Genomic DNA, 18,655 nt, shown 5'->3' on the forward strand with positions numbered 1-18,655 from the left:
TCAATACAATATTTTTTTTAACACTTTCCCAAATCAACATATATATCTTCTTGTTTATATTTTTCATGAACAAGCTTTATTAAAATTTCTGTCGTTTACAAAGAACGAAAAATTAACAATCAATTTACTTTTCAAACCATTTTATTAAAAATACTTATTCTGGAATATCAGAAATTTGAAAAAGGAGTCAGCAACTGAAAGCTACACTGATTTTTTGAAAAATATTTCTATTGTTTGCAAATAAATATAATAACAAGAATTAAGTTAGACTAAATCCATGAAATAATTTAAAAAATAATTAACAATAAAGAATATATCTGGAAATAACGAAACAATTCTAAGAAAATCAGAAACAAAACTTAAAACTGCGATCTTTTTTCGTGAAAAACTTTTGCGATTTTTTATCTTAAAGTTTGAAGATTCATTATATCAAAGCAACCAATTTCAAAATTAATTTGATTGCGTTTGTTCTGTTTAACTGATGATAATTACAATTATGCATAATAATGAAGATAAAATAAAAATAATATCTTATTTGAAAAATTTAACGATAATATAAACACAAAGACGATTTATGATCAAGATTGCAAATAAACAAAGTACATACAGTTTGTTCACCGAAAAACAGAGTGCAAACAAAGCCTGACAGAGTTATTCCAGGAAAAACATTTTGATCTATCCCTCAATTCAATTTGACATCATAACAATCAAAATAATGGTGAAAAAAATATTGAACTATTTTTTTGAATATGTCTAAATTTTTTTGAAAAGTTCCTTTTGTTTAATTTTCAAACAGAATAAAAATTTCATTTTTCGATTAAATTTCTGTTCCCTCTCACCAAATTTTGCTGTCATGAAAACACAATCTTGACAATGTTAATATTTCCTAGCTGGTGAATTTTGGTGAGTGGGAACAGAAATTTAATCGAAATATGAAATTCTAATTTTATTTGTAAATTAAACAAAAGGAACTTTTCAAAAAAATTTTGACATATAAAGAATTAATAATTTTCAATTATTTATTTCTGAAAAAAAGTATTTAATCAAAAAACAATCTATTCTTTTTAATTAGAAGTTTGTCGACATTCCTTTGCAAATTCGACCGACTCAATTCACAAAAAATTTAATTGTCGCAAAGGATTAATAAAAACATTCAATTAAAGAAATGATCAAAAAAATAAAAATAACTTTAGTCTGTTCATTCAACAAACTCAAAGAAAGTTCTATTAATATACAAAAAATTCAAATAAAACAATGAGTATTAATAAAATAGAAAATGAATATAAAAATTTTAAACATTCTTTTTAAAGATTTTTCTAACTCCTTTTATTCAAGATAAATGATAATAAATACATGAATGTGGTTAAGATCAGTTATTAACCGTTTTATATCTAGATGGACTATATACAACAACACAACTTGTATCAACTCATTGAAGTTTTAACAGCTTCACTTTTCTATCATCAACCAGAAGATCCAAGAGGATTTTTAATTGACCAATTGGAATCAATATTAAGATTGAAACAAACTGGAAGTCAGGAAGGAGAGATTCCAAATCTTTTTTCACCAGAGGACATTGATACATTATTTGATATGTTTTCAAAGAAAATGGATACAATTACAGCAGCACAAGCAAACACCGGTTTGCATATTTTCTTTTTCATTTAAAAAAATCAAAATTTATTGTTAAATTTCATTTTAATCCGAATAAAACATATTATTTCAACATTGCAGCATTACAGGCAATAGGAATTTATGCGGATGATCCAATTGGAAAAGCACTTTTAACAAGGGAAGAGTTTAATGATTTGATGTTTGCAATTAATATTTATAGATTTTCTTAACAATTTCGAAACATTTAGTAATACGCGTATCAAGAATCGAAACGATTCACTATTTTCATGAGTTATTATCCACTTCGAACAACAAAAATACTTTTATTTCATAAGTGTTAATTTACAAACTATTGTTACATAAGAAATACACAAAATAATAAAGTATTCAATACTAGTTAAAACCGAAAGGAGATAAAAATTCAGTTATTCGGATTATTAAAGAAATTCAAGCTTTACAAATATTTATTCATTTTTACAAAATATTTTGAAATGAAAAATAAATTTTTGTAAAGTCTGACTTCATTCATGCTTCCTAACCAAAGAAAATTGTATTTTGTCATATATAGATATATACGTTTAATCGAATCAACATTAAACACCCTGTTTTAAGTAGAAAATATGAACAAAAATTCAAAAATAGTTTTTCCATTTCCCCTAAAAAATTTCCAAATGACAACATCAGAATGAAGATTGTAATCATAATCTTCGAAACCGAGAAACTTTTAAGTTATTATTTTATGCAGCAACCAGAGGAAATGTCAACAGTGCATTGAAATAAAAAATATAATTAAATGATTTTGCTTTTTGGATCACATGATAACACTGTTTTTCATGTAAAGAATATTAATTATTGAGTGATAGAAATTTCTTTATTCGTATTCATTTCAAAGAGTTTTGCGCTTGCTATTTATTAAGAGCTCATTTTATATTCCTCCAAACAAATTATAAATATCTGAGATGAGAAGCCGAATGGCGAGGAAATGATCTGAACATCTACCAATTATCAGAGAGAATAATATGAATAAGGATTGTAATATCTTTCTTTCTCTCTCTCTTTTTTGAATAAGTGAAAACCATATGATGTGAAGGATTAATAACATTAAGTTGGATGAATGAGAAAAGAAAAAGAACACTGAATAGATTACAGTTGGACAACATTTTTAAAAATAATGAAGGGGAATTTATTGGAGTGTTTTTGAAAAGAAAGTTGTTGCTAATGTTGAGAGTTGAATATTTATAGTGAAAAGAGATAACCAAGATAGAATCAATGAACAACATTAAAATTGAATAATATCATCACAACACCTTTTAGTTTGCCTGCTTCTTTGCTGTGCTCAATTAATTTTGGAATAAGGAAAATCAGTCGTTGTTTAGGTGAAACTACAGAAGATTTCTTTGAAACTACAGGATTTGAAAGCTTCAATCATGAAGTGTACAAAGAAGATGGAAATGATTATGAAAATGCGGCTGGGAGAGATACAGGATATTCTGGAGAAGACAGAAGCACAGATAAATTGCATTGAATAGATCTTCATCAAAAAAGTAAAGACTTTGTAAACTTTGAGGAAAAGTGCAACAGGAGCTGATTGTTGCAGGAAAAGTGAAGGTGATTCATTTTATGGATCACAAAATAACAATTCTATTCAACTTTTGCTTCTTCATCACAATTATTTTTATATCGGTTGATTTATGTGAATATAAAATCTTTTTGTATTCCATCAAAAATAATTCCGATGTTCATTTATTCGTAATGGATCACATACATTTGTTTAATGCTATCAAATTGTTTCATAAAAGAAAAACTTTTTATATGTTTAAATTAATAATGAAATAATTTGATCACTTTCACAAAGACACTAATAAAGGTTTTTGGATAAAAAACTATTGAAATGACATAAATCATAAAACGATAAAACATAAACCGCTTTTTCAAGCAAGGATGGCCGAGCGGTCTAAGGCGGTGGATTTAAGCTCCCCTATCCGTATGGATGCGTGGGTTCGAACCCCACTCCTTGCAATTTTTGGTTTTTGAAAAGAAAATACATAAACATATTATTATTTTTTTTTACTAAAAATCTCGAAAAAAGATTAAAACAAAAATTAATATTACGAAATAAAGAATCTGTTTATTTGTAAATTTATTCACCTTTGTTGCATGTTTCGATTCATTTCGCCTTCTTGTTTTGAGGATGATGATTGAAATTTTAATTTTCTTTGTTTATATTTTTCGATTTTGTTGATCGAAATTGTGATTTATTGTTTGAATGAATTATTGTGAATTTTCATTTTCAAATTGAATTGTTCTTGATTTTATGCTTTTTAACCTTTCAATGCCTGCATTTTAACATCAATTCTTAACTTTCTTGAAGATTTTCTTCTTCTTCGTCTTCGTCCTCATCTTCTTCTTCAAATTCTTCACAGCTGCTGTTATAGTCAAATTCATCCATTCTATCAGTTTGTATTCTCGCATTTTCGGAGCTAAACTCTTCCAATTCCAAAACAACCTTCATATAATTCTTAAAAAGAATATTAGCACATTTTTTCCAATCTATTTCCTCTGAAACAGTTAGAATTCCGATCAGCTCCCTTCTTTCGGTTGTTTCTATCAAGTCAAAGCATGCAGTATTTTCAATGCAAATATCTTCTGCTGTTGGACTTGCCAGATAGCGAGGCGAAATATCATCTGGATCGTCTTCGTCGTCATCATCATCGTTGATTTCTTCATCGTATCCACTCAAAGAATTCTGGGGATAACTTGAAAGGATTTCACCAGCTCCATTGTCTTTACTGGTATATGCGCTGTATCCAATCATCTTCTTCGATTCGTGTGGAGGTTGAGTATATTGGCTTATTCGCATTGACCTTTCCACAATATCCATCTCGTTCATCCGCATCAGCTTAGCTTCTCTTTTCTGCTGTTTCTGGAGCAGCATTGCTCTTTTCTCTTCCCACATCTCCTGAACATACTCTTCTGCCTGCTGGTACCCCCTCTTTACGCATCGCAAGACCACACGCAGCAGTTTTGAGACTGCAACGACTGAAACGCGCCTAAGTGTTGGAGATTTTGGGGAATGGAATTCTATTTCACTCTCAATTGACAGCAAAAACTCCATCACCACAGCTACAACATGGTGCGTGTTAAGTGCATCAACACAGCTGTCTCCTCCACTCGATAAGGAATCCAACGCAAATGCTGCTTCGTCAAGAATCTTTCCGTTGATGAATGCTTCATCGAATGGACATGCAAGCTTCGTGAGGATTTTTATTTTGTCGTCGTTTGTTTTTGAAGATTTTCCATATAAAACTCCATTGCATGGCAAAGCATTTCGTACTATAACTTCAGATCCATCTTCATCTTCTTCAATTTCCTCGCTCTCCTCGCTCTCTTCACTTTGCTCACTTTCATTTTCATCATCATCATCATCATCTTCTTCTTCTTCTTCATCGCCATCATCATCTTCCATCTTATTCTCTTCTCCTTTTTCCTTTCTTCTTCCTTTAGACCTCTTCTTTTTTTTGGAGCTTTCCTTCTTTTTCCTTCCTTTCTGGTGGATGATGTACTGTGTGCCCTTCGGATCGTTCAGGAAGAGCCTGCACAAAATGTAGATCAAACCTCCTGTGCAGAATGCGCTGGCATACGAATTTTGAGTCCGGCTGATGTTTCCGACTGTGCCGAGCGCATCGACAGCAATGTCTTCGTGGAGGGAGCATATCATGCTGAACAGGAGAGTGACTATGTCTGATTGCATCAGCATCTGAGAATTTTTTTTTTTTTGGAGAAGGGATTTTTAAATATTAGGAACATGAAAAAGAAAAAGAAAAAATTAAATAAAAAATCCTTTTTAAGAATGATAATAATAATAAAATACAAAAAAAATCAAACAAATATTATTGACTTCATTCAATTTTCCGATTCATACCTCACAGCCTGAAATGGTTGGATGAGTCATATACGAAATAGAGAAGAACAGTTGGGCAGCTGCTTTGGCAATTAAAACATTTGGAAAATCAATAACTCTTTGGATTATCAGCTGCAATGGTGTAACACTTATTGGCAGTGAATACGTCTCAATCACAGGCAAAGCATCCATATCAGTTGAAGTGAATGGGTCAGGAAAAGAAGGAGCAGGAGAAGGTGTATGATTGTGGTGATCAATAACAGTAGGAGAACGCGAAAGACTGGAAGGAATAGCAGATGAAGTGTCAATTGTTGCTGCTGTGCTTGTTGGATGAAGTGCAGAGGCATTTGTGGAAGTGGCCAATGAAATGGAAGAAGGCTGTGCTGCCTGCTGAAATGGATTTGCAGACGAAGATTGAGAACACAAGGGAGAAGAAGAAGAAGAGAAGGAAATGGTGGAATGCGAAGGTGAAGTGCTTTGAGGCTGCGTTGAAGTGCTTTGAGAGAAATACAGCGGAAGTGCGATTTTTTTCCTCACGTTTGCTTTGCGGAAGTGGTCGATTTGGGTGAGGTGTGTTTGCGTCAGCCAAGGCAGCGCTTTCCCGTCGTCAGAAGCAACGTTGTCTATAAACTTGATGGTGTCCAGCAGAGCAAACTTGTCCAGTTCGGAGTCGAGCAGGAAGAGAGAGGCAACAGGCAGCACACGAAGCAGCTGCTGTGCTGAGCGCTCGATGGTGCAGAAGGCGCTCTCCGAGTTCAGCGCCCGCTGCAGCACATCTACTCTTTTCTCTGTCTCTGTGAGTGTCTTTGCTGCCTCGCATGAAGTGAGTGATGCTGCGAGCGATTGCGGTTGAATGGACAACGGATAGCGCGGGCGGTCCTGAAGAATGAGGCTGATGTTTGAGAGAAAGAACAGACACTCGTCGAATGTGTGCTGAGATAAAGGAGGAGCAGATGAGGGAGCATAGAACAATGTCGTTGTGGAGGAAGGAGCACTGGTAGAAGAAGCTTGAGACAATGCAGGATTAGTTGCAGAAGAAATGTCGCCAGTTTTGCTTGAGGTGAAAGATGCATATGAATCGAGATCAGACACAACACATACAACAGGCATTGAGTAACTTGAAAGAATTCGAATGATATCATTTTGAACTTCCATTTCTGTTAGATACAATTGTGATTCTATGGATTCTCCAGCGGCACATGCCAAAAAATGTATAGCCTACAATAATATTTTCCGATTGTTAAAGATGAGTTTTAAAGAAATCAAATGATTTATTTTTATTGTTATAGCTTGTCAATATTATTTATCAATCAAACATTTCCTAAAATGTCTTCATTACATGATCTTTGGATTTGTCTTGCAGCAAAATTTGTTACTGGAGAATAAATAACTTCACTTACTCTATTGCTTGTAGCTCCTGCAACAATGTTTATAAGAATCCAGTAACATGAAACCTATTTTCAAAATATTACGAAATGTTGAAGAATAAAATCAGCAAACGATTATAGCTTCATTTGATGATTTCTGAAGTAAATACTGAAGTTTTGTCAAGATATCATGATCAAACAAACGATTCTGAACTCCTTTCTTCAAATCTGAAAAATAAAAAAACCAAAATCAGTCATATCAAATTATATGCAAGCTCACACCATGCTCACTCATAACTCGTAATCGCAATAATGAATTTATAACAGTTGTTTCATCTGATGATGACAAATTTTGGATGTTTTCATCAATCTCTGCTTCCTTATGTTCGCGAAAAAAATATTGTTAAAACTTCAAATAACCAGATGCATACAGCAGGGAGAGGTTTTTTATCATTTTTTTCAGATTTCGATAGCATTCTGCAATTTGATAGTTTTTCACTTCTCGAGGTAGAGCGGAGACTTAAAGCAAAATCTTTATTGGACTCATTGGCCAAAGACGATATTTTTTCACCATAAAATGAGGAAAAGCGAGATGTTTTAAGCTGATTTTTGTTGAAATCAGCCATATGATTGCTTCCACAAAAGAGAAAAATGAAAAAAATTAATGATCTGAATATACCATTATTATTTTATTTATTTTTGTTTAAACAAATTATGAGCTTGGTGTGCAAAACCCTCTGCGGTAGTCGAAAAACAGGATGCACAGATGGAATGAGGGTTTGAAAATTTATTTTTTAGTTAATTTTACATGTTTTGCAATATATTTTTTAGGATGATGTTCGATTCAGCAGGCCTATTGGTTCTTGTTTACTACCAGAGGGGGATATGTTGTTGTCAGATTCGAGAAATAATGCATTACGAAAGATTTCACTGGATGGAAGATGCGGTTTGCACCTTTTCCGTTTTTGCTTTTTTTTCAAAAATCATATTTAAAAAAATGAACAGAGACTATTGCACCTTCAATAACTCGATCTCATCTTCTTGAACCAACAGGATTGGCAATGTCAATGTCTGGAGATTCTGTATTTATTTGCGATTCAGGTCACAACAGGATACGACAATTTATATTTCAAACTAACACTCTAATTTCGTATGCTGGGAATGGCAAAAGAGGGAAAAAAGATGGTCGCTGTGCTCTTGCACAGTTCAATAATCCCATTGCTTTATGTGTTTGTACGGATGGAGCCTTGATTGTTTGCGATGAAGGTAATCATTGCATTCGACATATTAGCCCCAAGGGCATTGTATCAACAATAGCAGGAAGATCAGATATTTCTGAAGGAGGACACGAAGATGGATCTATTGAAGTCGCTCAATTTAATAAGCCTAGTGGAGTTTGCTTAAGATCTGATGGCACATTGTTTATTGCTGATCGTCTTAACAATTGCATCAGAATGATTCGAGGACAAACAGTTACAACTGTGGCAGGTTACCCTAAAAAGGCTGGGTATTGCGATGGGAGTACGCTTATTTCGCAAAATAGTCCTAAAAAGTCTGCAGAGAGTGCAGTTTCTACGCAAAGTCTTGCGCCTCTTGCACTGTTTAATCAGCCCAGCTATCTTGCAATTGCATCTGATGGGGGCATTCTTGTTGTTGACAGCGGCAATAGTGCAATAAGGAGAATATCAGCAGATTTAGAAAGAGTTGACACGATTGCAGGAAGCAGGCCCTTTAGAGCAAATGATATGGAAGCTGATTGGAGTGGAGGAACATGCAATTCGACTGAAATGCTGATGATGATGACGATGATGGGAGCATCGTCAACAAGAGGATCTTCAGGGTTAGTATTTTCGTCACCCAGATCACCCAGATCTCCCACTTCTTTCGGCACTAAAGCAGAAATGACTGTTACAACCGGAGTGAAAGCAAAAGGAGAAAGCGGGTTTTGCGATGGGCCAGCACTTGGTGGTTGTTTGATGAACCAGCCAAGATCTTTGTGTCTGGTCGGCTGTGGCATTGTTGTTGTTGACAGCGGAAATCACGCTGTTCGGATGCTGCAATTTGAAGATTATAACGATGGAGATGAATTGCAGAGAAAGAGAGCAGAAGAACAGAAAGCAAGAGACAGAAAAACGATTGAAAAATTTGAAGAAGAAGAAATAGAATGTGACTCAGAATCTTTCAAAAAGACAAGCCAATACAAAACAAAAATCAAAGAGCCTCGAAGTGAAAGAGCGGATGATAAAAGCAGTCAACTTACACAAGATTATTACTCAAACGAAATGGAAACAACAAATGATGATTTAAGAACAAATGAAAAGGGAAAAGAAGCTCGCTCATCGTTTCAATGCGAAGTTGATAAAAAAATAAAAACAAAGAGAGCTGAGTCAGCAGAGCACAAACAAAATGAAGCTCAGTTTGCTGTGCTTGTTGAACAGGAACTGGAGATTATCGAAGAAGAGCTGAATTATTTGAAGCAGGCAGGTGAAAGCGCAGAAGCAGAGTCAAGTACAAATTCAGAAGTCCATCTCTTCATGACAGACAGAGAGAAACGAATTTTGGCTCGGACACGGGCAGCTCGAGAAAAAGGACCAATGAAAGATTATCACACAAAAGCAAATGATCTCAAAGAAAAAGAAAAGGAAAAAGAGAAAGAGAAAGAAGACAGTCAAAATTCTCTGCCTCTTTCTGCAAATGAAAATACATCTGCGATAACTTCGCAAAATAGTTTGATGCAATCAACAAGTTCACAATACAGCAATGATTCTGTTGAATCACAAAAAGGAAAAAAAGTCGCACCAATCACTCGCCCGAAATCTGTAACATACAAGCAACTATCTCAGCGTTCATCTGCTTCCTTAGCACCCAAAAGCTTGGCTACAAATGCTGAAAATTCACGAAAGAAGCCAAATAAAGAAAACGAAACGAGCAGTTCTTCAAATGTTCCATTGAATTCACAAAAAAGAGCAAAGGCCGTTCCAAATATACCATTGCCACCTGAAAGCAACTCTTTAAGTTCTCAAAAGATTCCACCACAATCAACCGACTCAGCTTCTTTTTCTTCTGATATTTGTCGTTCACGTCCACCTTCAAATACGTTGCCCAATAACATTCCACAAACAAACTCACACCACTCACAGGATAGCTCACGTGTTTCAATCGGACGGGAATCTCCTTCAATCTCTCCGGTTGGTACTCCTCACACACAACGCTGCCTATCTCCTGTCTCCACATTTTCTCGCTCATCGAAGCACTCACGAACGAACTCCCGTTCTAACTCTGTTTCACGTTCTTCGTCTCCTTCTCCATCTCCTTCTGCGTCCTACCGTTTTTCTGTTACTTCTTCACCTCCCAGCTCATACTCTTCTCCTCTTCCTCGTTCGCATCGCCATCAATCACCTCTCTCAATTCCTCTGTCATTTTCGACGCCTCCTCGCAGAATGGAGGTCACTTCACTTCATCCTTCAGCCAGCCCATCAGTGACATTCGCTACAACCCAATCAAAGCTGTCTTCAACACAAAATCCCACACTTACTCCAGCTGAATTCACACACTCTTCTATTTCTAATCTTAGCTACATTAAACTTCCCCAGCTACCTGGAAATGTCATTCCTCAGAACACCACAAAAATCATATCCTTCCCGATCGTGTCTGTTGCTGAAGGAGGCGGATTTGTCCCATCGCTTTTGAGTCCTGGCTCAACTGTCGAAGTGCACTATGATCACAAACAGCACATTCCTCTTCTTCGTCTGTTGTTATGTGATGCTTCTGCTGTTGAAGATGCTGAGAAGTTGGATGAGACAAGTAGATCACAGTCTCCTTCAGGATCTTCTCCGTCTCGAATTGCTTCAAATGCTTCGCCAACAAGACCTGGCTCTCCAAAGAAAGCCAAAAGGCAACAATTTCAGACAATTTCACTTGCCATTCCACCATTTTCGTTTACAATCACTTCACAAAATCACGTCTGCTCTTTCTTTTCAATCCAAAATACGCAGCAAGCGAGACGAGCTTCACCAACATCTTATTCGACAAACCATTCTTTCGTCCAGAGCACGCGATCCAACCAGAAAGCAGATTTTAGAGAAGGTTATGAACAGATTGACGAAGACAGCTCTCCTTCGCTTGTCATCATGTTTGCGGATGCAGTTGCTGCATCGTCATTTTCTGCTTCAATAAACAGACTCACAAAACAAGGCATCAAAGAAAGCATAACGGAAGAAAAGATGAAGGAAAAATACAGAGAACAAAAGGAGAAAGAAATAGAAAGAGAGAAAGCGAGAGAACAAGAGAAGGAAAGAGAAAGAGAAAGGGAAAGGGAAAGGGAAAGAGAACGGTTGAAAGAGAAGGAACGTGAAGAAAAACTTTTTTCAGATAAGAATCTCGAAACCAGAAGTGAAAAACTGAAATATATTGAAATGTTAAATAAACAACGAAAAAGCAGAATTAAAGGAGAAGAAGAAAAAGAGGAGGAAGAGGAGGAAAAAGAAAAAGAAGAACCAGAAAAAGAAGTTGAAACAAAAGATGAAAATCATCTTCAAGATGAAACTGCGAACACACCAAAAAATACCCAAATAAACTCTGTTAAACAAACAAAAACTGAAAATCATAGCGTTGCTGATTCTATGCTTTTAATGCTTAATTTTCAATCAGCTTTAACTCAATGGATCATAAGGTTGATAAGCTCTTCTTCAACTTTTCAATTGCCTTCTTCTTCAGAAGCTAAGGAAGGATTTTCATCAACTGCTGATGAGAAGTTGTGTGAAATACCTGAAATATCTGCTGCTTGTGATTTAACTCGCAATCTGACATCACTTCGTTCAAAGCACAACCAACTTACTTCTTTTACAATTTATTCTTTATTCACTTCAGCTCCTCTTCCAACGCAAGGACATCTTTCTCCATTGCAATTGGTTGTTTCCGATCTCTCATTCATTCTTTCGAACATCGCGTTTTCTCAATTGAAGCAATCACCACTTTCCATCTGGATGGAATCTTTTGAAAAATTGCAGAAAACTGGAAATTGCGAAACGAATTACGAGAGAACGAACAATGATTTTAATGAAAAAGAAACAGACAAAGCTCCAAAGGAAACAATTTCAGAAGACGATCATTTAGAAAGCAAAGAGATACCACTTGACAGAAAAAAGTCCACAAGCACAGCAATTAGAGGAAATACAGCAGAAGCAAATTATTTGTTTTTCGAAGAACTTTCAAAAATTGCGCTTGAAAGTATTTCGTCAATCAATTTATCACTTGAACCTCTTCTGCCAAACTTTTCAATTTCGTCTTGGAGGAATGCAATTGCATATCTTCTTCCAGACAAAGAGGAAGCAGATAAATTGAAAGAGAAATATCACATTTCAGAATCTCCTAAGCAACAAATAGCAACAACATTTCCTACTGAAACGTTCCCTTCGCTTGTTGCTGCTGATTTGTCTCTTCTTTCATCATCTCAAAGTCCATCATCGCAGCAAACTCCTGCTCCATTAATCGGAGGCTCTTTTCTTATTTCTCTTCCTCAAATGCAGAGTAGTGCTTCATCTTCTTCAACTAACAGTACAACTTCCTCGTTATCTTCAGTGATTCCCTCTTCTTATCATTCAGCTATCTCTGCAAGCTCGTCCTCGCGTCTATCTTCGATTTCTTTCACAATTGTTTTATCTCTCATTGCACCGAAACATCGCTTAACGAGTGGAACTCGCCCAAGACGCACGTCAGCGATATTACGAGGATCACCACTGCTTTTTGTAAAATCAGCAACTTTAGTCGATGCTAAAGAAAAGAAAAATGAAAAAACAAACAGTGAAAACGAAGAAGAGGAAGAAAATGAATGCTCATGGACAGTTGAGATTGCTGTGGAAGGAACGCCAAGTTCGTCCTCCCTTTCTTCTTCTGTCCAGCTCTCTGTGACTGTGCTTTTTGAATTTGGGGATATTCTTCCAACATTTTCAACAAGCACAGATTTCTCTGTACTATTTTCTTCATCTGTTTCATCATCTTCATTTGGAATCGATGCTGACAAAGTGCCTCGTTCTTCAACTGAGCTAACTTCACTCTCTTCTTTGCTTTCATTTCATAGAATTTTTTTCACACAGCTTAGAAGCTAGTAATGCTCTTCCATATTTTTTTTTACAATTTGCTTTATCACTATATTTTTCAAACTTTTCTTTTCTTTTATAAATTCAAACAAAAAGTTAAAACTGGCTTTCTCTTCAAATAATAATAACCCAACTCATTATCTCAAACAAAATTATTTGTTCTCTCCATTTATATTCTGTTTTTGCCAACTTCAAAAGGGAATCATTCTCCTCAATTCAATTGAAGAAATGAAAAATGAATTTTTAAAAGGAGAAATGCTCAAATATCAAATTCTTAGTATAAAAACAACTTCTCGTTTTCCAAATATATATGTAACAAACTTTCTAAAACGCTTCTCTAAATATATCAATCTCAAATCATCCTCACTTTCCCTTTCCTCTTCCTCCTCTACCTCCTCTTCCTCCGCCACCTCTTCCTCCTCTCCCTCTTCCTCCACGTGTGCTCGAGGAAGATGAAGAGGACAGTGAAGAAGACGAAGAAGCAAGCGTCAACTGATGCTCTCCATGAGTCACTTTCGCAAGTTCTTGCATAAATTTATCATAATTCCCTGGAACGATGGATACATCCATTGTGCAGCCGTTATGATCCCATTTCTCTCTGCTTTTATCTGCCCATTTCTTTATTATTCCCTGACTCTGTGCCACGTACGCGTGAGGAATAAACAACGATCCTTCCATGACATTTTTCTTCAATGGAAGAACACCCTTCATTTTATCAACAACTTCTAATGCCTGATCTTCAGCATCTTTGAAAGGATCAACAATATACTTGTTTTAAAGGAAATAAAATATATATTTTCAAAAATAGAGAAAGCAAACTCTAAATGATTCCATTGCTGTTTCAAGACGTGTTATAGGATGCGGAAGGCTATTTGACGGATCAACATAATACGAATGAATAAAATTCAATATTTCTCTTCTTTTCTGTTCCACTTTTTCGCGACGTTCAGCAGTTGTAAGCGCAATTTCTCCTTTAGTAAGAATTTCTTTGATTGCATCTATTCCTTTTAAGCTTCCAACAACTGCTTCAATTTCACTTTCACTTGCTCTTTCCATTTTTGAATGATTTTTATAAATCTGGTCCAAAAATATTCAATTACTCAAATTTTTGAAATAAATTGATACCTCTTCGCTCACAAGAACATTGTCAAGTCCGAGTTTGCCTTCTTTCCATCTGTTAAACATTAAATTTCAAGAATTGATAATTTACTTTGATTCATGTTGAAACAAAAATAAATAACCGATTAACAGTTCCAGGTTTACATAAAACTTCTATTGATTTTCCTCCCTTTTTATACACACAAATTTGAAATGCTGGTGATGACATTGGTAAATCTTTCTTCAAGAATAAAAAGATCTGTTGCATATTTATTTATTTCAAAAATATCGTCTATTTTGCTTTTGGCTTTTTTCGTCCATAAAGTATGGACGAAAATTATCGTTCAGCAGGCAATATTATCTTTTCATGCTGGAAACGATACAAATTTAAAACATCATTGACAAAAGCATTTCAACGTCAGAAGGATCGGAGATTGAAAGTTCTGGAACTTCTTGAGACAGAAAGGATTTATGTTGAATCGTTAAATACTGCACTTACAGTTTGATATTTTTAAAGAATTTTTTTGATGGAAAAATTGTTTTTTTAGTATTTTTACGATCCACTTTTATCACTTGCACAGCAAAACAAATTGGATATATCTGTTTCAACAATTTCTCAGATATTCCTGAATCTTCCATTGATTAAAAAAATACATACCGTCATCCTTCTGGATTTAGAAAATGAAATGTGCAAATTACCAGCTCAAAGAATGATTGGGAAATTGTTTTGTGGACTTGTTTGCTATGATATAACAAAAAAATATGTTTAAAATATAATTTTTTATTTTCAGTCTCCTTATCTTAAAATATATGTTGAATACATACAAGGGCAGGGACAAGCTTTGACACTTCTCGCTGATGCTATGCAAAAAAAGCGAAAGTTTGTTAGGGAAATAAATAACATAAACCAGAAATGGGAAGAAGAGAGGGAAGAATGGCTTGAGATGGTAAGAGAAAATCAGGGAATGGAGCCTCCGGGAATGGTTGAACCACCTGCTTCTTTGCTTGATCTTTCTGCGTACCTTGTGAAGCCATTTCAAAGACTTGCAGCATACAATCTTCTTCTACCTTCAATCCTGAAACTGACTGTTCCTCCCTCAGATGACGATAAAGAAGCAGATTACTATCATTTAGAGCGTGCAGCAACGATGATGCGAGACACCATCGACTTTATCAACAACTCCGTGAAGAGGAAAGAAAGAATCCAAAAAGTGTCTTTCTTCAACAGCTCGATCCAATGGGACAAGTGGAAAAAAAAGAAAGAGCAAGGAAAGGGGCGCGGGAAAGGCACAGTGATCGGGTGGAGGAGCATCGACGACAACGACGCCAGCGAGCTGGAAGCAGGCGACGGAGAAGGCGACGGAGACGTGGACATGGAGAACTACTCAGTGGTGAAGAAGATTGAGCACATAGGAAGAACCTCAATTCGGCTGGTGCGCAACGAGTTCGAGCTGATCAAGCCGTACCGGCTATTTGTGACAGAGGCGGATGTGATGAAGGTGAAGAAGACGTCCATGTCGAAGCGGAAGGTGCTTCTATTCTCAGACATCATTTTGGTGGCAGAAAAAGTCCCGCTCAGCGAAAAGTATCTGCTTTCCTTTGCAGCGACACTCGCAGAATTGCAGTTTCTTTCTGTGGGAGAACGGAAGAAGATGGAAGAGGTGTGGACGAGGGAGAGGAAGAAAATGAGAACTGGGCTGGAAGAAAACAAGGATGAGGGGAAGGAGGCAAGCAAAGAAAAGGAAAAGAATCAAAAGGAGAAAAGAGCAAGCAATGAAAAGAAAAGCAATGAAACAGAGGAAGTTTCTGTGTTTCAAGCAAAAGATGTTCTCAAAAATGAGAAAGAAGAAAAATCAAAATGTGAAGATGATGACGCCTTTCTGTTGGAAGAAAGTTCGAGTGATTCAGATGCTGATGAAAATGAAGTTTGTTTAGCAAGAGAAACTGAAGAAAAGAATAAAGACAAAGCCTTGACAACAGATTTGCTGGAGGCCTCAAAAATGAATGATTCTTCTTCTTCTTCTTCTTCTTCTTCTCCAGGCAACTGTGAAGATAAAAAGATTTGTAAAAAAGATAACATTTCAAATGAGGAAGAAATCAATGCACGGGAAAAAAACAATGAGACAAGCAACAACTCAGGATCAAAGAGAGTGGAAAACATTGAAGCAAATGTGAACAATGATAACAGCACAAAGAACGACGAAGAAAAAGAGATACAAAACATTAAAGCCTCAGAAGAAGATGATACCGAGACTGCTTTTTCACCTGCTGTTTTATCTTCGAATTCTCCATCGGCTAAGCTTGAGGCAAAATCTGTGAATGAACAAAATCCTTTGATATCAACGCTTTCATCTTCAACTGATTCGTTCAATCCATCTTTTTCCTCCTCTTTTTCTCTTCCATCCAACGAAATCACTGACTCAAAACAAAAATCAACAAAAAAACCTTCCAATTCCTCTTTTGCTTCTGCCCCTTCTTTCACCTGCTGCGAAGTGGGTCCTCTCTTTTCTCGCTATTTCCTTGTCCTCTTTTTCACGTCTGAGCGGACGATGCTGCTCGATTTCATGTCTGAAAGCGCGCGAGCAGGCTTTCTGCAGACGCTGTCTGAGACGCAGCAGGACTGGAAGGCGCGCAAAGACAGACTGAAGCAGCAGAAGCTGAAGGCCCGCAGTGACACACCCGCTGCCGTTCCACCAAGGCGCTTTGGAACGAGAACTGAAGAGAAGAATTGCCTTTTGGCGCAGCCGCTGCTTGTGGAGCAGAAGAAGCCATTTGCGTCTGGTGACTCTCAAAAACAAGCGCAAGATACCATTCATACAGTTGATAGTTTTGCTGACAATCAAAATGATCAGCAACAACTCACAAACGAAGATGAGAGCCAATCAAATGAGTCAGTTGATGAAAGTTCAATGCCTTTTAATAGAACTCAGATGCTCCTTGAAAATGCTTCTTTCAATTACAAATCACAGAATTCAGCGGAGGATCAGTCACGTTCTCTCAAAAACGAAGAAAACCAACCCAACTCGATTGAGGAAACCAGCATTGATTCAATTCCTTCAAATACAATTTCTCAACAACAGTCATTTAATAGCAATAGCACCTTTTCTCAACCATCATCTGCACTCAACATTTCTCCTCTGATTTCCAGTGCGTTAGACAATCCCACTGCAAACATGCCGGCTGTTTCTCCCTTTCTTCCCTTTCGGAAATCGAAAATGCGTCGATCGCGCACGTTTTCTGGGCGGACGCACTCAAATCTGCTGATGGCTATTCGGTCAGAGCTGAGGGCAGCTGAGTTTCCAGATGCTTGCAAAGCATCAAGGACACTTGAGTCGCCTGAAAGGAACTTGCAAAGGCAGCGCCAACCACCACCTCCACCGCCTCCTCCACCCCCACCTCCTCCTAATCCACCTAATCGATGTGCTAATCAGCCTTCTTCTCCTCCACCACCTCCCCCGCCTCCGCCGCCTCCTCCACATCCGCCAAAGAACAAATCATTCAACCTGACAACGACTTTCCAGCAATTCCATTCAAATGGACCAGACATCAATGGATTCACCACTCTATATCAATCTCCCACAGCATTTCCTCAGCCGCCGCGGATGCCTCTTTCTTCGTTCTCGACCACACAAAAGCAGCTGATACAATCTCGATTGGGGCGATCATACACTGCAGTACCTCGTTCTGGCTGCAACTCTTCATTCAATTCAGCAAGCAACATTTCTCCTAAACTGCAACCTGACACAAAAGCTAACACGTCGCTTGCTTCTGTAAATACACCTCAATGTATACCTCAACAACTATCAGCATCGACATATTCCACTTCAGCTTCTGTTTCTGCTTCTGCTTCAGCACATTCACCTTCACCTTCACTCTCGTCTTCATCCATTCCAGAAATGTCATTCACAATTCAACCACCATCCGAAAGATACACAACACCATCCTTCACACCCTCCCTACTTTCTTCCACTTCATCTTCATTAGCTTCCCAGATCCCTTCAGCTTCCCCTCTTCCCTTCTCTTTCTTCGGCATCACACATCCGTTCATTCCCCCGCGTAACGCTTTTCTCTGGCGGCGCTTTCTGCCGTCGCAGTCCTTCGCTGTTGACTGGGAGCAGTGGATGGACGAGAAGAAGGAGAAAGAGAGAGAGAGAATGCTGAAGAGGACTTACAGCAGCGCTGCCTCTCTGGAAAGCCAGTTCCGCCGGCATGATCAGCAACAGCAGCGCTCGGCGCTTCATTCGTCTTCTTTGTCTGCATTTCAGTCAGCTCCTTCCACTTCAATGAGCGCTTCTTCGCCATTGTCTTCATCTGTCAATTCTTCGGGTTTCTTTCGTTCTCCACTTGCGCAGTCAACTTCATCATCACATCCTTTACCTCTATCAGCAATGCAAGCAACCACACCTCAAGGAAAATCATCTTTGTCCTCGTCTCAAGTTGCCTCATCTTCTGCTGCTGCTTCAAATCAATCAAGCAGCCCAGCTCGCAGTCTTCTTTCATCACCTTTCTCAGAGTCGAGCAACAATCAGTAAAAACAGGAGAATTCTCGAAAACCAATTCCTTCGTTCTCTTCGCGT

The 18,655-nt window shown here is 37.1% G+C and overlaps 5 protein-coding genes across 5 annotated transcripts; 3 read left to right on the forward strand and 2 right to left on the reverse strand.

Annotated features, from left to right (window-relative positions):
* The first annotated feature begins 1,365 nt into the window (after nucleotides 1-1,365).
* MONOS_12991 (uncharacterized protein) lies at nucleotides 1,366-2,179 on the forward strand. Its single transcript, XM_067865660.1, has 3 exons — nucleotides 1,366-1,642; nucleotides 1,735-1,813; nucleotides 1,863-2,179. Exons 1-3 carry the CDS (start codon nucleotides 1,396-1,398, stop codon nucleotides 1,903-1,905), a joined length of 369 nt encoding a protein of 122 aa, XP_067734840.1. The 5' UTR covers nucleotides 1,366-1,395; the 3' UTR covers nucleotides 1,906-2,179.
* Nucleotides 2,180-3,970: 1,791 nt separating this feature from the next.
* Nucleotides 3,971-7,177, reverse strand: MONOS_12992 (uncharacterized protein; the record flags this gene model as incomplete). The annotated part of the gene is made up of 5 exons (XM_067865661.1): nucleotides 3,971-5,371; nucleotides 5,537-6,733; nucleotides 6,832-6,969; nucleotides 7,016-7,110; nucleotides 7,165-7,177. The coding sequence occupies 5 exons, from the start codon at nucleotides 7,175-7,177 to the stop codon at nucleotides 3,971-3,973; spliced, it is 2,844 nt and encodes a 947-aa protein (XP_067734841.1).
* A 419-nt stretch (nucleotides 7,178-7,596) lies between these two features.
* MONOS_12993 (putative Soluble quinoprotein glucose dehydrogenase) lies at nucleotides 7,597-13,095 on the forward strand (the record flags this gene model as incomplete). Its single annotated transcript, XM_067865662.1, has 3 exons — nucleotides 7,597-7,659; nucleotides 7,714-7,828; nucleotides 7,888-13,095. 3 exons carry the CDS (start codon nucleotides 7,597-7,599, stop codon nucleotides 12,987-12,989), a joined length of 5,280 nt encoding a protein of 1,759 aa, XP_067734842.1. The 3' UTR covers nucleotides 12,990-13,095.
* Nucleotides 13,096-13,132: 37 nt separating this feature from the next.
* MONOS_12994 (putative rRNA metabolism protein, SBDS family) lies at nucleotides 13,133-14,340 on the reverse strand. The gene is made up of 4 exons (XM_067865663.1): nucleotides 14,222-14,340; nucleotides 14,106-14,154; nucleotides 13,800-14,057; nucleotides 13,133-13,748 (listed from the first exon to the last, which is right to left on the reverse strand). Exons 1-4 carry the CDS (start codon nucleotides 14,305-14,307, stop codon nucleotides 13,344-13,346), a joined length of 798 nt encoding a protein of 265 aa, XP_067734843.1. The 5' UTR covers nucleotides 14,308-14,340; the 3' UTR covers nucleotides 13,133-13,343.
* Nucleotides 14,341-14,404: 64 nt separating this feature from the next.
* Nucleotides 14,405-18,610, forward strand: MONOS_12995 (putative RhoGEF domain; the record flags this gene model as incomplete). Its single annotated transcript, XM_067865664.1, has 3 exons — nucleotides 14,405-14,578; nucleotides 14,627-14,815; nucleotides 14,870-18,610. 3 exons carry the CDS (start codon nucleotides 14,405-14,407, stop codon nucleotides 18,608-18,610), a joined length of 4,104 nt encoding a protein of 1,367 aa, XP_067734844.1.
* Between the last annotated feature and the right edge of the window lie 45 nt (nucleotides 18,611-18,655).

This window comes from Monocercomonoides exilis (genome assembly GCF_001643675.1).
Source record: "Monocercomonoides exilis strain PA203 chromosome Unknown scaffold4-2303458, whole genome shotgun sequence".
Taxonomy (NCBI): Eukaryota; Preaxostyla; order Oxymonadida; family Polymastigidae; genus Monocercomonoides; species Monocercomonoides exilis.